Source organism: Candoia aspera, chromosome 10 (assembly GCF_035149785.1).
Source record: "Candoia aspera isolate rCanAsp1 chromosome 10, rCanAsp1.hap2, whole genome shotgun sequence".
NCBI classification, from domain to species: Eukaryota; Metazoa; Chordata; class Lepidosauria; order Squamata; family Boidae; genus Candoia; species Candoia aspera.
In genome coordinates, this window is record NC_086162.1 from 18,254,532 (window position 1) to 18,280,324 (window position 25,793).

The 25,793-nt window shown below is 45.0% G+C and overlaps 1 protein-coding gene across 2 annotated transcripts in view; it reads right to left on the reverse strand.

The window, feature by feature from the left end:
- The window catches only part of LOC134503542 (myelin-associated glycoprotein-like), a 34,409-nt gene extending 11,147 nt beyond the window's left edge, over positions 1 to 23,262 (reverse strand). For both annotated transcript variants that reach the window (XM_063312345.1, XM_063312346.1), the window contains exons 1-9: positions 23,090 to 23,262; positions 14,931 to 15,023; positions 11,653 to 11,734; positions 9,688 to 10,056; positions 8,434 to 8,730; positions 7,063 to 7,320; positions 6,040 to 6,300; positions 5,062 to 5,349; positions 3,750 to 3,846 (exon numbers count right to left, since the gene is read on the reverse strand). In XM_063312345.1, the coding sequence (XP_063168415.1) occupies positions 3,750 to 3,846; positions 5,062 to 5,349; positions 6,040 to 6,300; positions 7,063 to 7,320; positions 8,434 to 8,730; positions 9,688 to 10,056; positions 11,653 to 11,701 (1,619 nt within the window). In that variant the 5' untranslated portion in view covers positions 11,702 to 11,734; positions 14,931 to 15,023; positions 23,090 to 23,262. The remainder of the gene's footprint in view (positions 1 to 3,749; positions 3,847 to 5,061; positions 5,350 to 6,039; positions 6,301 to 7,062; positions 7,321 to 8,433; positions 8,731 to 9,687; positions 10,057 to 11,652; positions 11,735 to 14,930; positions 15,024 to 23,089) is intronic.
- Positions 23,263 to 25,793: the final 2,531 nt, after the last annotated feature.

A 25,793-nucleotide genomic window follows, 5' to 3' on the forward strand; every position in this document is an offset into this window, starting at 1 on the left:
AATAGCAGACGCATCCTTTTAAGTCTGGAAATCGAGTTAAACCAGACGGAGGGGAGTCGGCAACTGAGTTGGGAGAAACCCTAAAGAAGACACTGGTGTTGCCAAATACTGCTGGACACTGGACTGTGCGGAAAAAGAAAAATGCGCCTGAACTTTTGTCTAATACCTTGTAGTTTTGATGATCATAATAGGTCCCTGAACCTGGAAAAGAGAGTCACAGGGTTCAAGGGAAGCTTTGAAAACTCAATTTAGCACAATAGGGAATTTCTATTTCCATATGAAAAGGGATTAGGATACAGTTCTGAAATCCAGCCTACCTGTAGTATGGAACTACGGTTAATCCACTGGTATGGATTTGTTAGCCTTATGGGCTGGTGCCTATAACTCACACCATCCAAGAGGTGGAAGCTTCAGTTACACGGCATCATCAACAATGGGGAAATGAAAACCTGGGAGAAGATGATGATTGGAGCTGGCTATGGGACTGGTTACCAGGGTTTGGGTGGATAAAACAGCTTTGCTTTGTGATTATAGCTGTAGTTTGCTTGTGCATATTAATATGTTGTTGTATTCAATGTGCCCCTGTATGTATTCAGATGGGGAAAGGACTGTGTGACAGCTTGAAGTGGAGGACGGAGCGTCAGATGTTGCTTGAGTTTGAGGCAGTAAGAAAGTTGTGAGAAAAAGGGGGGAGTTGTGAGGGGGGGGTGAAGAGCATCCCCTGAGGGTGCCTCAAACTCATGACTAAGCGGAAAGACGGCCACAGATGGTGAACGGACCCTGAACTTTGAATATATGAGACAAGGATGTGGGTGTGTGGATAAGATTGTTTGGGTTGAGAATTTGTAGCTGATAATAGTGGGTAATAGCTGGAGCCAGCAAGGCCACGCAAGGGGGAGGGATTGCTAAGATTGTGTAAATTTTCTTGTGAAGTAAGGAGGAAATACAGGCCCTGATATGTATGAAAAACCTTAGAAGTAATTAACACATTCCTGAGGATGTGATCAATATCCATAAGTGTCTCGGGGATGTGTTGATTACTTGCATCACAGGTCTGTTCTTCCTCTTCCTGACAAAAGGGCAATCACGGTTATCTTGACCTTATGTAAATTAAACTAGGATCTGGTGAGCCATCCGAGTCAAAAACAACGATAAGGACTGTAGGAACATCCCGACATCCTGCTGGCATTGTAAATGTGTAAATCAAGGTGGCTACTTCAAAGTAACAGGAAGATTGTGAGCTAAGCCCCCGAAAGGGGGGGAGGACAGCTTTAGGGTATAAAATGTTTGTGTAAACCTTGTTCTTGGTTCCTTCTTGCACGGAGGGACCCGCCTTTGCAAATGCGTTACAAGTAAACCCTTTTCTCTGTATCATCGAACCTTGTGAATTGGAATTCTTTTGGGAGGTTTTTCCCGCTGACAATATCATTCCCTCAAGTGAGCAGTCTGGCTTTATTTCCTGGAGGATGGACTGGTTCGATCTTCTTGCAGTCCAAGGCACTCTCAGAATTTTCCTCCAACACCACAGTTCAAAAGCATCGATCTTCCTTCTCTCAGCCTTCCTTATGGTCCAGCTCTCACAGCCATATGTTACTACGGGGAACACCATTGCTTTAACTATGCGGACCTTTGTTGTCAGTGTGGTGTCTCTGCTCTTAACTATTTTATCGAGATTTGTCATTGCTCTTCTCCCAAGGATTAAGCGTCTTCTGATTTCCTGACTGCAGTCAGCATCTGCAGTAATCTTCGCACCTAGAAATACAAAGTCTTTCACTGCCTCTATGCTTTCTCCCTCTATTTGCCAGTTATCAATCAAGCTGGTTGCCATAATCTTGGTTTTTTTGAGGTTTAGCTGCAAGCCAGCTTTTGCACTTTCTTCTTTCACCTTCATCACAAGGCTCCTCAGTTCCTCTTAGCTTTCAGCCATCAAAGTGGTATCATCTGCATATCTGAGATTGTTAATGTTTCTTCCAGTGATTTTAACTCCAGCCTTGGATTCCTCAAGCCCAGCATGTCGCATGATGTGTTCTGCGTACAAGCTGAATAGGTAGGGTGAAAGTATACAGCCCTGCCGTACTCCTTTCCCAATCTTAAACCAGTCCGTTGTTCCGTGGTCTGTTCTTACTGTTGCTACTTGGTCGTTATACAGATTCTTCAGGAGGCAGACAAGATGACTTGGTATCCCCTCTAAGAACTTGCCACAATTTGTTATGGTCCACATAGTCAAAGGCTTTAGAATAGTCAATAAAACAGAAATAGATGTTTTTCTGAAACTCCCTGGCTTTTTCCATTATCCAGCAGATATTGGCAATTTGGTCCCTAGTTCCTCTGCCTTTTCTAAACCCAGCTTGTACATCTGGCAATTCTCGCTCCATGAATTGCTGAAGTCTACCTTGCAGGATCTTGAGCATTACCTTACTGGCATGTGAAATGAGTGCCACTGTTCGATAGTTTGAACATTCTTTATTGTTTCCCTTTTTTGGTATGAGGATATAAGTTGATTTTTTCCACTCTGATGGCCATTCTTGTGTTTTCCAAATTTGCTGGCATATAGCATGCATTACCTTGACAGCATGATTATCTTGCAAGATTTTGAACAGTTCAGCTGGGATGCCGTCATCTCCTGCTGCCTTGTTATTAGCAATGCTTCTTAAGGCCCATTCAACCTCACTCTTCAGGATGTCTGGCTCTAGCTCACTGACCACACCGTCAAAGCTATCCCCGATATTGTTATCCTTCCTATACAGGTCTTCTGTATATACTTGCCACCTTTTCTTGATCTCTTCTTCTTCTGTTAGGTCCTTGCCATCTTTGTTTTTGATCATACCCATTTTTGCCCTGAATTTACCTCCAATGTTTCTAATTTTCTGGAAGAGGTCTCTTGTCCTTCCTATTCTATTGTCTTCTTCCACTTCTGTGCATTGCTTGTTTAAAAACAGTTCCTTATCTCTTCTGGCTAACCTCTGGAATTTTGCATTTAATTGGGTATATCCCCCCCTATCACTGTTGCCTTTTGCTTTCCTTCTTTCTTGGGCTACTTCTAGTGTCTCAGCAGACAGCCATTTTGCCTTCTTGGTTTTCTCTTTCTTTGGGATGTATTTTGTTGCCGCCTCCTGAACAATGTTGCGAACTTCTGTCCAGAGTTCTTCCAGGACCCTGTCTACTAAGTCCAGTCCCTTAAATCTATTCTTCACCTCCACTGCATATTCCTTAGGAATATTAGTGAGCTCATATCTAGCTAATCTGTGGGTCTTCCCTAATCTCTTTAGTCTGATCCTAAATTGTGCAAGAAGAAGTTTGTGATCTGAACTACAGTCAGCTCCAGGTCTTGTTTTTACCAACTGTATAGATGTCCGCCACCTTTGGCTGCAAAGAATGTAGTCAATCTGATTTTGGTGTTGTCTATCTGGTGAAGTCCATGTATAATGCGCTCCTAATTAAGGAGAAGCTTACATGGATGCATCCCTTTGTGCTTTGATTCAGGTATCACACCAAAAAATAGTTAAAAGAATAACTATGGTTTAACACAAAGCTGAGCAATGATGGCTGAGAAAACTGTGAATTCCAATCCACCCTCCACCGTTGATTTAGTGTAACCACAAATCCTGATTGGTGATCCACTACATCAGAAACCCTGCTCTGCTTCTGGATCTCAAGGCCATAAGAAAAAGCATTTTCAGCCATGTGTAGACACCCAAAGGTAAACCAAAGGAAGCCAGGCTTGGATTTCTCCTCTCCCAAAGACTTACTTTTTTCTGGCCTGGCTGACATAGCACACAACAGCTATGAGTATGGCAAAGGCCACGACAGCTCCCACTGGACCAACCTTTGCCCACATCAGACTGTCTGGAAGAAAGGAAGACACCTGGGTCAACAGAAAGGTTTAAAAGTGAATGCAAAGAGAAAGAGAATCAAAAGTCAGGATGGTGGTGGAACGTAAGCCAGGAATATGGAAACAAGGCTTGGTTCGCACATTGGACTAACACAAATTTGTTTTAAGGGTGGCTTAAACACATGGCATATTAAGCAAATCTGACTGTTGCAAAAAATAAGGGATCAATGGAAACTGGACCTCCACACAAAAGAGAGGGGCCAGGAGCCTGTTATGTAGGGTAGGAATTAAAAGAAGCTCAGAAGGATTTGAATATGATTTCTCTGTATAGATGTTGCTCTTGGAACTCAGCAGTCAATAGAATTCTTTCATTATGGCTTCCTAATTTTTCTTTCATTAGACTTTCTTGGATTCTTAGAAGCTTGTCTAAATGGTCCCAGTCCTGCCTGTTGGGTGAAGCCTGACAGAACTCCGCTACACCAACCCCAATGGCTACATTCACATCACTTTATAAGTCCATACTAAGCATATCATATTATTACTTCATCTAATCCGGCCTTCTGCCAATGCCAGAAATCCACTTCTATACCATTCACAAGAGGTAGCCATCCAGCATTGGCTTAAATCCCTAGGCAAGGAGCATCCACCTCCTGTCTGTCCCACTCTTTGCTACTTTATACTCTCGAGAAGTTCTCGCTTCATCAACTATAATAAAAATAATTTTTGCTTGCAATTTAATGGCGGTAGTTCAGGTTCTCCTCTTTGGAGCGAGAGAAAAACCAAGTTGGCTCCCTCCCTTATAAGTGAACCCAGCTGATATTTGAAAACTGCCGACACATAATCTTTTAATTGTTTATTTTCCAGGCTAAAGTTGGCCAATTCATTCAACCTCTTTTCAACCGTTTGCCTTCTAACGCTAGGTTTAATTCATGCCCCTGTCCAGAGAGAAACAGCAAGGTAAGCACAAGCTGTGGTTCTTTGTATGGGTCATTGCCTTCTCACTTGAAGAGGGCAAATGAAGAGGAAAGAAGGGGGAGACCCAGCGAGATCAGGGGGCTGCTGGGCTTTGCAGTGGACCATTAGTTGGTGCGCGAGCCTTGGCAGACTACTAATAAGGCTGACCCTTGATGGCAGCCCTGGAGAGGCTGACGTATAGGGCCTGTGGCCCAATATATTGAGGAAGAGCACCAGAGGGATCAGAGGTGATGTTTGCCTGCAGGGACTCTCACTGGAGTGATGGAACTGAAGCTGCTGGTTCTTGGTGCCATAGAGATTCCTGGCGGAGCAGACTATGTAGAGCTGAGAGTCTACCTCCCTCTGAACAGTCAGGATGCTGGTGACAATGTAGCCAGTTTTCTGGGAGTAAACAAACTCCCGATCAGTCTCATTGACTGTCACGTTGCGGGTGGGCAACTCAAAAGTGATCATAGCTTCTGGGTTGGCTTTGGCCGCACAGATGCATTTCACGGTATCCCGAGCAGCTGTGCACTTGGAGTCCGGAAGAATATGGGGAGCAACTGTGGAGAGAAAGAAGAGGGTGAAGGGCAATCACAGGATGAGCCAATGTCTTTGTTGGATGGTAGAAGTCCTCTCTTTGGAAGCCTTTCCTCTCATGCAAAGATGTATGGCAGGTGGTAATAAAGAGAGGCCCGCACTCTTGAAATGTCTACTTCCAACAAATGCATTAGGGAAAAGAGAATGAATGGGGACACAATAAGGTGGAGGAGGAATTGGCTAGTCATCGGCCTTGTGGGGTAAACCAGACAGGAACCACAACCAGATGAGCTAATTCTACTTTATTGTAAAGCTACATTGGCAGAACCTTGCAAGTCTGAACGTACAATTCTCCCCCCATCTCCTTTACCACCCAAGAAACTAGGGAGGGTCCCTTCTGAGGCTCTTGCCCCACCCACTATCCAGCTACGGGCTACGCTGTCTCTTATCTGGTCATTCCCTTGGCAGCGTCTCTTTGCCCAGCCTTTCCCACATACCATCACACTAATTCATCTCACCCAGCTTTATCCAAATTTACTGGTAACAGTTCCCCAAAGCTTTAAGGAAGAATCTTACCTGGAAATGCCAGAACTCATACCTGACCCCTTCTGCATTCAAAGCACATGATCCACCCCCACACTCTACCCTCCCCAAAATATGCTTGAGATCTTTAGCATTAAAAAGGGCTCTTAGGGCACAAGGCCAGTGCTCACATTCAACGGTGAGATTGAAAGCAGTGCTGCGCTGGCCGAACTGGTTCTCTGCTGTGCACCAGTATTCACCATCATCCTCGTGTGACACGGATTCAAACTCCAGCTCCACCTGGTTCTGGTAGACCCCCATGGCTACTGCCTTTTTGTCCTTGAGGATGGTGATCGTTGGTTCAGGGCTGCTCTGTGAGCTGCAGGAGATAGTTACAGGCTCTCCCTCAATGGCCATCATTGACCCATTGACTACTGGTTTCCAAGGAGCATCTGCAGGGAGGTAAAGTCAAAAGCAACAGGCATCTTTTATTAAAACACTGTGCAAATAGTCACTCCAACTAAGAACATCTTCAGCAGATTCCTCATCCTGGCCAAAACCCAGAATGGTCCAGATGATGTTATGACCCTGTTTCAAAGATTTAGCAATGTTGGAACCTGACTTATATCAGGTTATTTTCCATCAAACTCAGCAATATCTATATAAGCATGGATAGCCTATGGACTGTGGCTAACATGTAGCCCCCACATCTTTTTCTGTGGTCTCTAGAGGAAAAAAATCTGTTTAAATTCTGTTTTTTGTGCTCGCCCATTGGTTAACTGTTGAGAGCACTTTGCTGTGATTCCAGCATTTCCCCGTGTTTCTAAGCAAGTGGATGTAAAGATGATCACTAGTTAATTTCAACATATTTTGTAGAGATAGCGAAGTGAAAACAGTGGTGGCATGGAAGCATCCACAGTACATGTGGGTATATAATTCTCTGGTTAAAAACACACACTTAATAAAAGAGTCATGCTATGCCTTTGATAGGCTTAATGCATCTTTTACTTTCTTTCAAAAAACGAATTAAAAGGAGCTAAAAAAATCCAGCCCTGTAAACTCCAGTGTTGAGAACACAACCTTTTCCTCATATTTTTTACATTTTTAAGGATGTTGTAGAAACCTTGGCTAGCACTAATGGCTTCCCTGTTATGCTCCCTGCTTTCTCCCAGAACAGGGGATCCATTCCACAGCCCTCCTATGTTAGCACTCACACAGCACAGACACGAGAAGGGAGTGGTTGTCTTTGCCATAAATGTTCTCAGCCACACAAGCGTAGATGCCGTCCTGCAGGTGAGTGACGTTGTCGAGGTAGAGCGTGAGGTTCCCAGCTAAGTCCTCATGGAGAATTTCATCTTCTCGGAGCCAGGCAATCAAGGCCATTGGGCTGCTGTCCACAATACACATCAAGACCACATGAGTGCCATGGAGGACTTCCATGGAGGAGTTCACTTGTAGAATACGGGGTGGGTCTGCAGAGGACAGGCAAAGAGATCAGCTTTGGGTGCATGTCCAGATTTTTTTCTGCAGCAGATAGAGCTAGTCACAGAGGTGTCTGCAGGGTGTGGTCAAAAAAGTCAGGATGGCAGTCACATTGGGGCAAAGTTCCTCCTGCTTTTTCTGTGCATTGCACCATCACAGCTGCCATCCTGACTTTCTTGGCCACACCCTGCAGATACCCCTGGCTAGTAATTTTCTTTCCTTTTGTTCCCTAAGTGAACAAAAGCAAAATTCAAGCTGTTTTTTCCCATGAAATTAAGTGATGAGATTGCAAGGCCCTTAGAATGTGGGAGATAGATGTCTAACTAAGAAAAAAAATAAACATATTTTGCCTTATATTTGTGTGCAGCTTTTCCCAGGCTAGTTGGCCTTTTGGTTTGTATATGAACTAAAAGCAGATTCAGAATGCTTCCAAATTTAAGCAGGACAATGACAGTGGGTGAGAAGCTGTTAGCACTCTAGCTCATTTTTCATTTAAAATCATATATTCCCAGTTACTTGGAAGAGAAAGTGACATTGATTGGAGATGGGCAAAATCTCATGAGAAATGAAACATTTGAGATATGTAACTTGCAAAACAGATTATCTTTGGCAACAAAAAAGAGGAAAAAGAATAAATTAAAATTAAACCAGGAACAAAAAAACCCACTTTACATGGCACAAGAATCAATTAATTACAATATAATTAAGTGCTCAATTAACTGCCAATCCCTCCCACCCATGTAGAATAGGAAGCAATTTTCTGTGGCAGAAGCTTGAAGGTGGAAATATCTAATTAAGGTTACAGCGGACCTTTGCATTAGAAAACATGGCTTTTACTATACGTATTTTGTGGAAGAAAGAATTGTGGTCCTGATGGTGAGCATTGCCAGATATTATAATACTGTATTAAATGCTGAACCAGGATTTTAATTCTGCTTTTAGATGGTTGCAGAAAAGCAATACCACAGCAGAACTTGTTATAGTATGGAGGTAATGAAAGAGCCTCAGTCCAGCAATTCTGGTTCCAGAAGTCCTCCAGTGTTCTCCGAGATCAAGATGACAAGACTGCTTTAAAAAGCATCACTTAGCAACACCCAACTCACATTTGACATCCAGAGTCGAGAAGCCCTCAAACTCAAAAGTGGTGTTTGCGTAGGTGACTTTGCAGCCCACCTCATGTCCATGGTTCTCACGCACTGGTAGGAACTTAAGTATGGAGATGAGTGACCAAGTGCCTCCTTCTTCCTCTATTTGTGCATAGACTGAATGCTTAGCCAAATTCTCGTAGTTCATCCACGTGATGACAGGCTTCATGTCTGGACAGTTGTCAGGCACCACACAGCGCAGCTCTGCTTCTGAGCCTTCCACCACCTCTGGGGGAATCACAATGGTGGGCTTGTCTATGGGGTGGAAGGAGACAGAGAATATGTACAAATGGGAATCTCCCCCACTCCTAACTTCACTCCTATCTTCCCTTCCAGTTTAATGGGTATAGCCATTAGGAGCTGATACTGTAATGTTGGAGGAACTCTGGATATATCAAAGACTAGCTTCTCCTGAGAACAAATACTAAAAAAAAAAAATCCTTATGAACTACAATTGTGCCATTGTGGAGAAGGATCTATCAAGTCCATAGCTCAGGTTCTGTTACTCTCCCCCTTCTGTAAGGACACAGGGCTCACTGTATAACTTTTTGGCAAAATACCCAGGCAGTTCTGATTTATTTTATCTACACTTACAGGTAGTCCTTGCTTAACAACCATTTGCTTAGCAGTGCTTTGGACTTGCGATGGTGCTAAAACCCAACTTACGACCGGTCTTCACTCTTACAACCATCATGACCTCCCTGCGGTCATGTGATTGCAATTTGGGCGCTTCGCAATCAGTTACCATTTATGACTGTTGTAGCCTCCCATGGTCACATGATTGTCATTTTTGACTTTCCCAGCCAGCTTCCAGCAAGCAAAATCATTGGGAAATCGTGTGATTTATTAACGACCATGGTGATTTGCTTAATGATTGCCATAAAAATGGTCATAAAATGGGGTTGAATTGACTTAACAACCACATTGCTTAGCAACCAAAATTCTGGTCCCAATTGTGGTCATTAAGCAAGGACTACCTGTACTCTTATCAGACTAGTATTTTTGTTTCTTGAATGCAGCTAACTAGGGAACTGCTTCTGTTTGGGTTTGCAAACTCAAACAAAGTGATGCATCATCTCTTGGGAACCCTCCTGCATCCCTTAATTGCTGCTGATTCCCATACCATGTGAAAGGGCTCATGAGCCTATGACTTGACCCTTTGTAAGCAAGCGTTAGATTTGATATTCCCCACTAGCATTGCCTGATACTCACTGATGATCTCAAGGTTGCAGTGCTCTGGATAGGTATATTGATTGTAGCCACCAAGGTCCCCCCGGAAGTAATATTTCCCCATGAGTTCAGGGCTGAGACGGGAGATCTGCAGGGTGCAGTTGCGGAAATTCAGCTCTCCCAGCAGCCGGCTGCGTCCAGCGTAGCTGTCGTGGACAATGTTGGTGCGGGATTTGTAAACCACTGGGGGATAGTTCTTGGGGTAGGGACTGTTGAAGTACCAGATGCCATGGATGGTTGGTGGACGTAGCTCTTCTGGGTAGCTGAAGCGACATGGGATAACCACACAGGTACCCTCAAAGGCAGAGATGTGTTCGGGCATCCAAGCTCTCCATGGTCCAGCCAAGAATCCTTTGCAAGGGAGGCAGAGGAGAGTTGCAGTGAATGGGGTAGGAAGAACAGATGGTTCCTGATTGATTGGCTGCTTCATTGGCTGACTTTTAGCTTTCTCATTATCTGCTATGACCATTCTGTTGGAATTATCAGGGGTCAACTCAGTCTGGTCTCATAAGCATAAGGGGGTCTTTGTAGTAAACGCATCTCTGTTGTGCTTATGGTATGTCACATGGGTCACCTGATTTCCACTTTCTCCTTCTTGGGTTTGGGGATTAACAATCTCCATTTTTACCTCTTGGGCACACCTGCAAGCAGGAGGTGCTGCTGAATGCAGCTCTTGTCCTTCCATCTCGCTTGCACACAGACTTTCTATTTCCATAGAAAGTGTCTACAAAGAACCAGTGATGAATAAGTGCTTTCTACTATGAAGCTATTTGTATCCAGATCTACTGAATAAATGTAAGCTACCTTTTTTTTTCTCTTCCTCTAACTACTGTGTGAAGACGGAATTATTTTCTGAATGTAATTATTTTATTTATTTATTTATTATTCAAATTTAATTACCGCCCATCTCCCCCAAAAGAGGGACTCTGGGTTAATGTGCAAGTTTTTGGTTCACACTTCTACTTTGCAAGATTGTTATTAGCTGCTTGGAGTTCTTTTATTAACCTTTAAAAACTCAATCACATTCTATCTCCAAGTTTGGTCCATCTGGCACCATTCACCCATTTGGCAGTTTATGCTCTACCCATGGCATTTAGGAACATCAAAAGCTGTCTCATACAGTATTGATTTGGATCACTGGTCCCTCTAGTTGAGTACTATGAATAGGGAATGTCTTGAGGTCCTGAGAGTTTCAGGACCCTTCCTCATGGCTGTGTTAATATGCATCTCACCTGCCCTTAAATCAGCAGGAAAGGACATTGAGATAATTTATGTCCATGGCTGAGGTTTACTGTGTCTCAGCAGTGAGACTGGACAGTGTTGCTACAGTATATCTACAGATTTAATGGGGGACAGTTTCAGGGTAGAGACTGGGGAGTTCCTGACTCCCCCCCCCCCCACTAGCATCACCTGCTGGCAGGAAAAACAGCTGCCACCAACTGTTGTCCATAATGAACAAGAGGCAGAGTTGGGGGACCCCAGTCATCCATATATTTTGCATGGGGGGGGGGAATTGGAGAATACAGCATTTATGCAAAGCCACGTATTTCCTCCACAAGCTTTCTCCTATTTCATGACCCAACCCCATATCTTCTTGCCTTGCTCTTCCTTACACTACTGAAAAGAGCAGCTAAAGGGGACATCATAGGTGTTATACTCCATAGCAGTGTTTCTTCCTCAACCTTAACAACTTTAAGATTTGTGGACTTCAACTTCCAGAATTTTGGGAGTTGAAATCCACACATCTTAAAGCTGTCGAGGTTGAGAAAGAAACACTGCTGTATAGCTATACCAATGAGAAACTGGTCTACAAACACCTTGAAACCCACTCTACAAAGGAGTGCACGAGATAGGTCTTATACTGCTATGAGTTGCGCTGATGGGTCATCGCAATGCAAGTTGGGAGAACGTTACCCAGCCAGATTGCATTCTGTCGTCCAAAAGTACCTTCAAATAGGACCCAGAAGGCCAGCAGTGCCTTGTAGAAGAATTTCATGTCGTTAATTTTTGAAGAAGAGTGTAGGTCAACCTGAAGGAAAGAGGGAGAAGCAGGATGATATTGAAAGTAAGAGTACAGTTGTTCGGATCCTCTGGAATAGGAAAACATTCCTTAGAGCAGTGTTTCCCAACCTTAGCAACTTTAAGATGTGTGGACTTCAACCCCCAGCCTACCCTAGAAGGTTGATCCTCTATTGCAATCTCTCTTCCATAGGGAGAGATCCTACAAACAAAAATTGTCAGCTAGGCCTCAGGCACACACAGAATCAGGCCATCAATAAGGAGAAATTGGGCTTTTGCCAATTTAGCAGAAGTTGTTTCCTGTTTGCATCCCATAACTAGGTCACTTACAGCTAATATGCAGATTGTATGCATTGGCTGTGCATTCATGCATAGACGATATTCAGGCAATTGAAAGGTTTAAGACTACTGAATACAACCTGGACCTGAGGATACTCAGTATGGAAATTGTTTCATCCATTCTGTTGACGTCTTATACAATATTGGTGGGAACAAATGTTCGATGCTGTGTATGGAGGCTGAACATGCAGGTATGCGTAGGGGCTGTCATAATCACACCAAGGCTGCATTTTACACATCGCCTAAGCCATAATATGGTCTGTTACATTTGGACATAGCGTCTTGTGTGAAGCCAGCCAACCTGTAACTTATTCAGCAAGCTATGGTTAAGGAAATAGTGGCTCCTGGTGTGACATGCAAACCCTGTCATAGAGAAATGAGTTTGGTGCTATCCAAGGCATTTTTGTTGGATTTGTGTCCTTTAATATCTGTTCGTTTGTTTTTAGTTTTGTTGCAAAGCCAACCTGGGAGAGGTGACCTCCTGAAGGATGAAATGTAAATGCTTATATAACAATTTTTAAAAAAATATCAAGATACTGTTTCAATTTGTTTGCTCTATCTATTGTTCCAGCAGAGGGAAGCAGTGCTGCGTGCATTCCCCGCTGCCTGATTGTGCTCTTAGGGAAACTGCGCAGAGAATTGTGACAGCCTTGAAATCTGATTTCCGCTTTCAAAGGCTGACACGGCCCCACCGCTCCAACCATTAGGAAGGCTTTTGTGTGGCTCTCCCTCCTGTCTCCCAAGGTCATTCCCACATATCATTACAGTTGTTGAACCCCAAAGTTCTTGGGGGAACATTTGCAGACCACCTTATTTCTCTTCCCTCAAATAGCTGAATGGAATTTGCAGACCACCCATCAGAGGCTGAAGCCTTTCAGGGATACCTTGCATTTGGCCACACATTCCATGGTCTCCAGGAGATGCCAGACAAACAAGGCATGGGAGGTGATGATGTGAGCTGGAGTTCTCCAGGGGAAGAATGCTGAGAATGTCAGTAACCGACTGCCACTAGCTCTAAGCATGGGAAGTACCAGGGGTGTCCGCAGGGGAGGGGTCAAAAAAGTCAAAATGGGGGCCACACCTCTGTGCTCAAAGCCTGACCCCTTTATGGCACACATCATTAAAAGGGGTGGGGCTCTGTACCACAAGGAGTACAAAGTGAGGGTTCCATTAAACCATGGGAGAGGCAGTTGTAAAAGACCCTGAGTTAACAAAGAGGACACATGAAGGAGCTGTGATGGTATGTTGGGAAGACCTTGGGAGACGGGGCCAAGAGATGCTGCCAAGGGAATGGTCAGATAAGAGACAGCATAGTCCACAGAGGGATAGTGGGCGAGGCAAGAAGCTCAGAAGGGACCCTCCCTAGTTTCTCGTGCTGTAAAGGAGACGGGGCTGTGTGGGGAGAAATGTACTTTCAGACTTGCAAGATTCTGTCAATGTACCTTGACAATAAAGTAGAATTAGCTCATCTGGTTGTGGTTCCTGTCTGGTTTACCCCACGAGGCCAACAGAGCTGCATCCTTGGAAAATAATCCACTGCTTTTCTGCTTCACTTCTAAACACATAATTTTATATGCTTAGAAGGAACCACCAAGGAGGAAACCACACCCCACCAATTCTGGCAGGGCAGGCTACTGTATATAAACAGGCAACCAAGCCCACACTCCCTCATACTGGTGATGTTACCTAGTCGGGTAATGAAACATCCGCAAGCAAACAGCCAAGCTCAGAGAGCGCCAAGGACTCCACAATTTTATTTATGCATCCCATCAATTGATTGGATATAATACGATTTGTTACCAGCCAACTCAGCTCTAGTGCTGGGAAAGATGGAAGGAAAGAGAAGAAGAGGACGCCCAGCAGCAAGGGTGGTAGACTCTGTTATAGTGGTGATGGGTGCACTGTTGGAAGAGCTGAAGGACCAGATCCTTCTGCAGAAAAATTTATCTGTGTGCTCGCTAAGAATCGACACCGACTTGATGGCACATAATCAATCAATGTTTTCAGCGCCCTGAGCAAAATCCTTAAAGAGTCCAAAACTACACCCAAATAAAGAAATTTCATTCTAGGATTTGATGTCCAGTGCTGAGGAAACTCATGCTTTGAAATTATAATAACACTACATTGAAATAATAAATTATCCCTACAAGGGTATCTGTATTGCCAGATGGAATAAACAATATCAGATGTGCAAAATCCCTCCAGTTGTGCATCTCTGGAACTAATGACAAACTGAAATGTCTTTGTAGCTAAGGCAACTAATTATTCACCTCCAACTTCTGGTTCTTTGTCCTCAAATCTGCTAGCAACTTGCTTTTTTGCACCATCACAATTATGGTTAAGCATGCTGCAGAGAGCAATCTTGTTTTCACTGTTTTATAAAGAGCATGTTTCTAGTCCTTATGATTCCAGGGGGAAATAGGTTTACAGTTTAACATGAGTGTGTCTTTAAATCTTAGGAAATGAAATGGCTGCCCTGGATCCTTTGGATAGCCCAGCCATAGCAGAAAATGGAATCATGGGCTTGGATTATAATTAATTAGTGATGTCCTTCCAGTTCTTGTACTTGTAAGTGAACTAGATATATTTGCAAGCAAATGTGTACAAGGCAGGAAGGTGAAGTGTCAACCAGTACCCAGGCGAAGACTGTCACAAATAGATCACACCACAACTGAGACTGCTTCTGTCCCCACTTTGCCACCCAGGACAGGACCAAAAACATTTGCCTAAAACAGAGTTTCTCAACTTCGACAACTTTAAGATGTGTGGACTTCAAGGCCCAGAATTCCCCAGCCAGCATGTTGAAATCCACGTATCTTAAAGTTGCTACGGTTGAAAAGGCTGTCCTAAAAGACTCTTTTACTTACTTGAGAATGTTCAGAAGATCTATAGTTGAGGGACAGGCCAAAAGGCAAGATCTTCAGAGCTCCAGAGCTTCTCTCTTTCTAGCAAACTCCACACTGAATTAGAAAACAGGATCATATTAGTAGAATGTTGCCACCATAATTTTTGGATTCATGGACTAAGTAGACAGCGCTCCTCAAATTTCACTAGAAAAAGCTGAAGTCAAATCTCCTTCAAATCAAGCTCCTCTCCTGGTGACTTCAAGGACATGTTCATGTGGTTTTCTTGGTAGCAATTTGAAAGTGGTTTGCCACTGCCTTCTTTTGACTCCCCAGCCTTTCTTGCACACATCACTGCTGGTGGTCTCTCATCCAAGTACTAACCAAGCCCAACTCTGCTTAGCTGCTAAGTATAGACACAGTCAGTAAGGTACTGGCACCTGCTGAGACCTGGCTATGAATTCTGAGAACTGTAGTCTCAATACATCTAGAAGGCAACAGGCTGAAGAAGAATGTTCTTGACTCAGGATAGGAACCTATGGACTTCTAAATGTTGCTGAACTACAATTCCCAGGAATCCCTGCCAATATATAGTGAAGAATCGAGGGAATTATAGTTCAACAGCACCAGAAGGCCACCATTTCTTGGTTATAGTTCTGGACAAGAATTCTGGGAGTTGAAGGCCACACATCTGGAAGTCACCAAAGCTGGGAAACACAGCTCTAGGCCTTGCAGAAGCCAGGGCATGCCAAACTAATAAGGATCCTCAATTAGAAGTAGTCCACACTTTGAATGAGGTAGAGGTTAATATAAAGCGTTTTTTTTAGGACTTCATAAACCCTTAGATAATTTTGCTTCTTAATGAGATCATCATCTTTCACAGGTGAACCAAAAGAACCCAGAATTCTGTTCACTCTTTAGAGAAATCTTGGTTTTGACCCTGCAGGCATCAAGAAAAGCTGGATACAAAGTTCAAGACAACCAGGGACGATTCTATCTCTCATTATAAGCTACTGTTCAGACTGTTGTCAAAATACAGAGTGGGAAGGGAATTGTGGTCTCCTTAGAGGAATGGTGAGATTAAAGTTAAAAAAAAAGTTTAGCAAATAGAAATTTGTAACCCTATATCTGTACCGCTCCTTTGGGTGAATAAAACAGCTTTCCACAATCTCTCTGTGTCTGTCAAACTACCATAAATTCTAGTCAGGTACGGGATGGCATAACTCAAGACATTGTACAAAGATAAGTTGGCTTTATTAGCCACAAACATGGCCTCATTATTACTATGAATGGGGAACAAATGATCTTGCAGTTTCAGAGCTTGGCTGGATGCCATTAGATATTGGATACGATAATAACTCCCGACGCAGGATCCTGCTTGTTGCTAGTTCAAAGATTCATAGGTAAGACTGTTGAGTCTAGCCAGTAAGTGAACTCTGGAATTACCAGGATTCCTTATGAGCTATATCCCCCACTGATATGCCAAGAAAAAGGAGAAAGACAATCAGAAGACTTATGAAAGAAACCAACTTGGAGCCTGACATGATCCAAATACTGCTGGCACTCAATTTCTTCTGAAAAAAAACACTGGCGGAAGGATCGGTAAGGAGAAGTGGATTTTTCTGTATGTGAGTGCAGGGCTGCAACTAGGGTCTGTGTCACCCAGGGCAAACATGGATTGCGCGCCATTTTGGCGCCCCCCCAGCGCTTATTTTGGTGCACCCCCAGTGCAGCACCCAGGGCATATGCCCCGCTTGCCCCCCGCCCCCCAGTTGTGGCCCTGCAACTGAGTGCCATTCAGTTCTGATACTCCGAGCCAATCTCTAGTTGGACTCTGGACTCTTGAAACTTTGCATTCAGTGGGAAGGTCTTACATCTGCAGTAAAAACCAACCAACACGAGTTGCTTTCATCATCCTGCAGCCTGACCTCCACAGCCTCAGAGTATTCTGGGGGTGTTTATTTGGACTTCTGAGCAGAAACACAGCTTTCAGGGGCAACAATATACACCGTACTATTTTGTTACAGTCCCACCCATTCATTTATATTTGGCAGCCTGATTTGACAGCTCTGCTCCTTCCTCTGATAAGAAAGGGTGGCTGCTTAGAGTAGAACAGCCGCTTTGCATCCAAAGCCCCCGGGCTCAGTCCTTTCCACCTCCAGCTGAGGCTCTAAAACCTCTCCAGGAGCTTCTGCATGGCAGAACTGCACCCAGTGGTAGACTTTTGAGCTACATATCGCAGAGATGCCCCCAGACTAAGGGGAATGCAAACGGGGGACTAGATGCGCTCAACCAGCAGACTTGGCTTCAGGCTGTTTTTCATTCTTCCTGTCAAAAAAGGAAGCCCCGATTTGGACTCCTTAAGGAAGATGGGTGGCACACAGCCAAGATGGAGAAAGCCAGGCCGGCTGATTGTGACGCAGGAGCGCTTTTGATGCATCTTCAAGGGCACAGCTTAATGCTTGCGCATGCTGATGGATAGGACTCCCCTTCAAAACAGGGCAAGCCATTCTGGCTGCATCTGGTCCCCGTGTCCCCCCTGCTCTGCCTCCTGGGTTCTGGCTGTTTGCTGCCAAGCCCTACCCCAGCAGCATCCCTGGGCCTCCCTTCTCTGAGAGCCTGCAAGGCCGTGTTAGCAGCACATGATCTCCAGCCCCAGGGAGCATATCCCAGGGGGGCCGGCAGCAAAAGGAAGGGCTGCAGCAGGGAAGACAGGCGCTTATTGTTGTTTGCCTGCCAGCGACACCCACTTGCCTGCCTCTGTCGCAGCCTCAGGCACAAGGGCTGCTGTGATCCTGGCAGGGTGGGGCCCTTAACAAAAGGCAACCTGTGCCTGCCTCAATGCCCCCCTTGTCCTGGGCCTCTTCCGCTCTGCCCTGCCAGGATCTCCTCCGCAGCTCTGCAAAATCCGCTAGACCTCACCTCCACCGGGCTCCAGATCAAAGTGCCAAGTGGCTTTCCGAGGATGTGTGGCCGGGGGCAGAAACCTGCAATTTTTTTCAGAAGAGTTCCCGACCCATCTCCTCCCTTGAAGACGAACTCCGTGGTGGCTTACCTTTCGCTGTGCCTCCCTCCTCTGCCCCAGCAGCTCCAATGCACTGATACTTAATAAGAGACATTGAGACTGCGGTAACACATAATCCAGGGAAACGGAGGGCTAATGTTCACTAAAGAGCTGACTCTTCGCACCAGGAATCTAATGAGGCAAAAGGGGGTACCTCTTATGTTTGGGGCATCCATGGGGGTCAAGTCAAGATGGCAGCCGCAAGATGTGTCTTGTGGTGCATGTAAAAAAGGGGTGGGGCTTTGGTCGCATCATTGCAGCAACCATCTTGACTTTTTTGACCCCTCTCCCTATAGAATGCTGCCTTCTCACCACTGGGGTTCCCTTGGAAGGGTCCTGGAGTTGGATCCAGGAGTTTCTGCCAGTGGTGTCAATCCAGGTCAGTGTTTCTCAACCTTGGCACCTTTAAGACGGGTGGACTTCAACTCCCAGAATTCCCCAGCCAGCCTGCTGGCTGGGGATTTCTGGGAGTTGAAGTCCACCCGTCTTAAAGGTGCCAAGGTTGAGAAACACTGATCCAGGCAATTCCAGGATTTTGTTTACCTTCAGCAAGGAGTCCCACAGCAGCTCACCATCCTTCACCCCTTGCCATGGTGTGCAAATCTCACCATTGTGGTTTGCTTACGGTTCTAGGTATATACACATCCAGAAAATGGGGTGAATGCCATAAACTGTGGTTAAACTGCGTTAACTGTGGGTAAATATGTTGCGGGGGCACAGCTGGAGAGAACAGCTTGCTTCCCTTCCCCCCCAGGTAAACATTGGAAACTCTACAAAAATTGGAAGTGGTTTTGGCTGAGATGCTCTCAAACAGGAACCAACTCTGTGTGTTTGTGTGGCTTGTCTGCAATTGGTACCCACCCAGAATTAACCTAAGCCTGTTTCCTGCACCCTGTTGACCAGAAAGCCATAACTCCATGAATGGGGCACCCACTTCTGAGCGGTCACAAATGGGATCAGGAGTAACTGTGTATAATCCAGGATTTCTAGTCACTCCTGATGCAATGTATATGTCTTCTTATCAGCTTGGCTTGAACATACAGACAGCTTCTGCCCTGCTATGTCCACCTCCCTAAGCCTGCTAAGCCTGCCAATTTTTCTTAGCTCAGCACCATCCTTTTCCTGGCCTTGTACATATGCAAGGAGGCTGAAGCTTGCTTGGCAAGGAGACTGGACTGTGGGTGTCAGTTCTTTTAACTCCTGCCCTTTCAAAGCTCTGCAGATTTTGCTCAGGTTACCTACACAGGGAGATCTTTATCACAAAGGTGTTGACAGGACTGGCACAGAGCTGAGGATCAGTCAGGGTGGAAGACGGCTGTGCATCTGGCAACAACAGATTCAGGAAGGGCTATTGAATGAAGAGTAAGATGTTCATGATTTGTCTAAGGCCCCTGTTTTGTTTTGTTGGTTTTTTGGGTGTGTATGTGAGCCAGTCTTGACTCCTGGTGACTGCCTGGACTAGTCCCTGCAGTTTTCTTGGCAAGGGTTTTTCCGAAGTGGTTTGCCATTGCCTTCTTCCTAGAGCTGAGACAGAGGGACTGGCCCAAGGTCACCCAGCTTGCTTCGTGCCTAACGTGGGACTAGACCTCATGGTTTCCAGTTTTGAGCCTGATGCCTTAAACACTACACCAAACTGGTTCTCTCTCTTTTTTTATTTTTTATTTTTTTATTTTGTTCTTTATTAGATCATTATAGTCTGGGCTGACTTATTTATTTATTTATTTATTTATTTATTTAATGTCCAGATCAAACTTTGCTCTGCCAGAATACAGCCACTGCCACAGCTTTGTCATTAGCTTGCTGTAGGTCATTGACAGGGCAAGGCTCCAGCAATAATTGGCACACCAACAGATGTGCTGGATCTTGGATTTCTCTGCATTCACATAATATATTGTCGTCAGCCAGCAGCCCCCGCTTAAATAAATTCGTCTTACACTTTGGTACCCCCACCCTCATCCTGATTTGATGTTTTTAGCTTTTTTTTTGTAGTTTTTATGCTGCCTAGAGTCCATTGGAGCTGGGTGGCTAATGCATTTAAATAAATCAAATAAAAATCAAATAAAAAGGGGAATTGAAAAGAAAGGATGAGTTGGAAAGCCATGTAAAAGCATCCTGTTTGGTCTGAGGTTAAGATGCTGGATTAGAAATGGGGAGATCTTGAGTTCTAATTCCACCTTAGGCATGGAAGCTGATTGGATGTTTCTGGGCCAATCATACTCTCTCAGCCCTAGGAGTGAAGTCACTGGCAAGTCATTTCTGAAAATGTTGTGGGAAAACTGCAGGGAGTCACCAGGAATCAGGGTTGTCTTGATGGATGGTAATGACAACAAAATGCAATTTCTAAGCCGCTCTAAGATAAAGAGGGCCTTACTGGCTGAAAAGCAGGCAAGAAAATAATTTGTTGCAGAAATGGTTACCACACTTGGTGTGTGTCTGCGTCTACTTTTTCAATAAAGACACGCCACAGCCTACTTAGCTGCTTTCTGCCTTTTCTCTTGCTCTGTTTGCCATTCTCTAAAACCTTGATTCTGCAGATGGATTATGATGTTTTCCTTAATCTGCTTCTATTGCTCCTATCCCTTTGGATTGCTTTAGGACAGTGTTTCTCAAACTTAACAACTTTAAGATGTATGGACTTCAACTCCCAGAATTCTGGGAGTTGAAGTCCACACATCTTAAAGGCCTACACATGAAATGAATATAATAATTTTGTAACTTCTGACCTATATTTGAGCCTGAATGTGCAGGGGTTCCCCAAGGCCTGAAAAATACTTTCCAAGGCTTCCTCAAGGGTCAAAAAGTTGAGAAAGGCTGCTTTAAACTAAAGGGCACTGCCCACTTACCCATGTGGAAGTCAAATGGGGGGACCCTGTTCACCCAACCAACCCAAGATCTTTTTTTTTTCCCTTCAGGCATTGCTCCCTTTATGCTTTTGGGTGAGACACCGAGACACATCAACAGTGCTCTTAAACTAAAAAAAAAGAATGAAGCTTACCACTTTAATGTGAAGTTGCCCGAATTTAAAATAATTTTTTAAATGAATTGTGATCTCCCAGGGAACCCTAATGACCTCTCGTGGAACCCAAGGGTGCCACGGAACCCTGGCTGAGAAACCCTAGTTTAAAGTAACTGATATGACTAGAGGCTAGAGCCACTGTAGTTGGAATGGGGGAACAGTAGATGGCAGCAAAGAGTTAAAGGTTTCTGTATCCCTTTGCTGCCATCTACTGGTTGCCCAGATATGACAATTCTATTTATGGCTTACATAATTCTGTCCTCCAACACTGTACTGTGCTCTCCCTCTCCATCTGCTGCTCAGGCAGCTGTCTCATTTTACTTAATTATAGAGCTGGCCCAGATCTCTTGCTTTTCAATCTCCGATCAAATTATTCTCTTCGAGTGTCCTCCGTTCAGCATGTTGAACCTATCGCCTGATACACATTTATCCAAAGCCTTGTGAACTCAATAGACAATCTTCTGAGTAGACCAGCACAGGATTACATGATTAATGACAATGGATACAAACAGTCCAGGAAACCTGGGTCCCCAGTTTCCACATCAGCCTGCAGGAATATTTCAGCTAGTTTTATTTCTAGATTTCCATTTTAAGACAGTCATTTGTCCAGTTGAAATAACCATTGCCAGATTTTAAAGCAGTCATACAGCAAATACTTCAGAAATATTGTACTCTTTAATCATCGTTGAACTCCTGAGTGCGTTAATCAGGGCATGTCATCTTGAACAAAATGGGGCTTACTTCTGAGTAAACGCAGCTTGGCTTGTACTATGATGTGGCATTTATTTTCAAGATCAGGCCTAAATTTACATCTTGCTAGAAATCTTGTCCTACCTCCACACTTTAGTCGAGCCCTTTTAGGTGTCCCCACCCTGCTTTCCACCTGTCCATCAGCTCTAGTCTCACCGTCAAAATAAAGGTTATGAAAAGCTGGGTTATATCTTGGTGGGATACACACAACCAAACAAGCTGCTAGTCCTCAGGGAATGCAAATACAGAGATCTGGGTGATTCCAGAAAGAAAGGCTCACTGAAAACATTTATAGAAAAGCCTCTGAGTGCCCAGCTCTTACTGTAACTTAGTCTTTTTCAACCTGCTGCTCATCAGACAGGTTGGTCTGTAATGCCCATCATTCCTCCCAGTAGCTATGAATATTGCCTGTTTCCAGCCCAACATGCCTGGTCCACAGTAACGTGGGGGAAGGCTCCTTAACCTTTGTTCCCAGGACATAAGCAAACAGACTTAAAGCAATTCAAATTATTTACCCATTATTTAACTCAGTATGCCTTCTGAAGCCTTGAGTAAAGGTGTTTCTCAGCCCCTGTTTACCTGGTCTTTTTCACTAAAGATTGGACCTGGATTTTTTGTATGCAAAGTAAATATGCTGCGATGGAGCCAAAGTCTCTATACAGACAATGGAGAGAAAGGGTCCAGTAAAGTCCAGCTCAAGCCACGTTGCTGTCTCAAAGGAAGGTGAATGTGGTCCCTTGTTCTTCCCACTCGCCCTGAGGAGTTTTTCCAGTTACATCCTCTTCTCCCTGATCCATCCAAATGAATGGGCATTCGGCTTGTTCTGTCAACTGGCCTGAAGCAAGGGAATGGTCCTTGAGGGCAGACCGTGCTTCAGCACTCGGATCCCATTGTCTCAAAGGCAGCAGAGGTGCTGATCCTATGTCTCAAAGGCAAGGGAATGTGTGTCCCCCACCCACCCACCCCGGAATTTCCCAGTTGCTTCAGGACCCCCAGGGACCTTCCACCCCTAAGTGATGGTCTCCACTGCCCATTGGGTCAGGCTGGCTCGAGGGCTCAGCAGTCCTGTCTTGTGGAAGCTGAGGTGACCTAATAAAGGATAAGATTCCTCAAGGACCTGGTGGGCTGCTTGCAGAATTGGATGCTTTAGCTGGGAGAGGAGAAAAACTGCGAAAGCTGGAGAGAGCTTTGAGCTGGAAGGGAGAAAACCGCCAGTGCTAGAACAGTTACAAGAAATCATGCAGCCTTCCTGGCATCGACAAACAGGCTGGGATGAAGCTGTGGACCAACTCTTGCTCCAGAAGTGCAAGAGGGACATCTGGAAACATCCACACCACTTTTGACTGACCTTACCTTTCAGCCTTCTTCTACAGCTGTCCTTGCCCATTCATGCCTTCATCACTGAGTTTCCCAGGCTAGTTGGGGGGATCTGGAAAGGAAAGAGCAATGTCTGAATGCCTCTGAGGTAGGAGAGCAAAACATCCACGTTTTAGGCAGCCACTGGAAGCAAAGCCAGCTTGCCACGGGCTTCTCTGAGACTGGAGACTTGGGCCTTGAGAGAGGCAGCCTTGACCGACGTTTGAGTCCAGCCAGTGATCTTAGATTGCAGTCCTTTGTAGTTCTATCTTCCTGGGATTAAATGCTGGTTTCCCAAGCCTGGGTAAGCCAGAGCATCCCCACTTAGAATCCGGGCAAAGCCAGCAGCTTCCCAGGGACACGAGTGTTGGTGGGTGCCCAACTATGTTAGCTCTGCATTTCTGCAAGCAGAGCCCACACACAAATTCCACTGGCTGTGTGTGCTGGGGGGGGGGGGAGTGAAGACAGACTGCTGCAGGAGTGGGGGAATGTTTGGCTTAGTGCATTGGTTGCCTCTCTCACGGCACATCTCGCTCCTGTGGGTGGTTTCGTTTGGAGCTGGCCCTGGTGCTCCCGAAGAGGAGCAGATTATTCTTTTCAGCCCCACCAGCTCTCTTGTACTGTACTGTTACCCAGCAATCAGTTAAATAATGGTTAGCTTGAGCAGACAGCTTGCCTGACACCATTAGCATGCAAACCTAATTTCCAGGCTCAGCTCTGGGAGAGAGGGACAGTGGTGATCAAGAGGTGGAAGGAACATTGGCTCTTTGTCTGTCAAGCCCAGCACTATCTCCAGAAGTCTTGGACCTTCCGATCCCCTGGCAAGTACCTGACCATCCTTGGGGTACCAGGCATGCAATGTGGTTGCTCTCTTATGCCCCAAAGGAAAAATACAGGGACAGTCTTAGCATCATTACCACCTCCATTCATTCATTCATTCATTCATTCATTCAACTTGTATATGCCACTGAATCCTGTAGGACTCCTGCTGGTCAATAATGTTGTGCTCGCTTTGTGGTGAGGTTAGGAGATGACTGTTTAAAATGCTACTGCGCAATTAAGAGTAAAACTACTCCATTCCATTTACCTAGTCGCCATAGGTGACAAGAAAGTGCATCCAGATGATTGGAAGGGAAACAAGGGAATGGGCTGGCACAGAAGAGGCAGAGGGCTCTGTTCCTCCAGACCAGATCTTCAGTTCTTGCTAGGATCCCCCCTTTTGCAGAGTTTATTCCCCTCTGAAATATTTCTGAATACTTCTACCACTTTGGATGTTGTGCATACTATAGAAGGAGCAGTTTGGACTTCATAAGCAACAGCATTCAAACCCAGAGGGGGGAATGCAGAAGGCACTGAACTAAACTGTGGCAGGGCAGCCCTGATGAATATGTCTGGCTGATCAGGGGAGTGTTCCTGTTCAAGTCCTGGTCACTTGCATAATGCAGGGATGATACTGTTTGTCGTATGGAACACAGAGATGATGCTTTTGAAACAATGTTTTCTACAGGCGGGGTGTGTGTGTGTGTGTTTGTGCGCCTGCCCACTATAGTGGGAAGAAGGAGAATGTGTGAAGAATGTGCTTTGGGTATGTCAGGAATTCCTCCCATAGAAACTCTAAATGCAAGAAGACTGTGCTATGACAAATGAAGGCACTGTACATCATATCAACACAATGCAGTTTCTTTTCACAGCCTGAAAACCTTGGTGTCCTCCCTCCAGACAGGGCCGCAACTGGGGGGGGGGGGCAAGCGGTGTGTGTGCCCCGGTGCCGCCCGGGGGGGGCGCCAAAATGGGCATGGAATCCATGTTTGCCCCTGGTGACACAGACCCTAGTTGTGGCCCTGCCTCCAGAGGCTCTAGCAACTGGCCAGGTCCTTGAGGATTATTATTATTTTACTTATTTGAATTTATAAACTGTCCAATTCCATATCCTTCCCCCAAGGAGTACTTTCTAGAGAGATTGGACTGCAGCTCCCAGATTTCCTTTGGTCCAGTTGGCTGGGAAATTTGAAGGCCAAAATCCAACAGATCTAGAGAGGACCTGGTTGGGAAAGGCAAGGCTGTCCCTTAAGAGGTCATTACATTACAGTTTCCATGCTTTGTTCATCTGTTTGATGCAGGGTTCACCAAGCCTGCCGACATCCCCGCTTTTTCCCTGATCTTGTTGATAGTCAGCCAGCTGGGTTCACTAGGAAAGAGGACTGTTACAATTAGCCAAGGATGGAGAATTTGTGGCCTTCTGGATATTATCCCTATTACCATGGCTATTTCTCAGAGATTGTGAGGAATTGCTTCCCATATAGATGAATATTCACACATTTGATCATGTTTAATCAATGGAGCTCAGTTATCACTATGCCATTCCATGGACTGGGGAGTAGAGGTTAAACAATAGCTTCATTGTCCCCAGATTGCCCACCAAGTAAGAACTCTGAGATCTGCATCCAAAGCCCCTATCCCTGTGACTTCTGGACTGATTTTTCCAAATGAATATTCTAAATCTTGCCTATAGCCTCTGAGCAGAAGGGTTCTGCTGTTGACTTACTCGGAGATGTGACATAGCTGCATGTTAAGTCAGAGCATCCTTGGAGATCCCCAACTGTGCTGAACCTCTTTGATTCATCCTAGATAGCTATGTTAGGAGAATGGGTGTGTTTTAATTCCAAAGGCTTTTGTACTGAACTGAGTCACTGGCATGAAT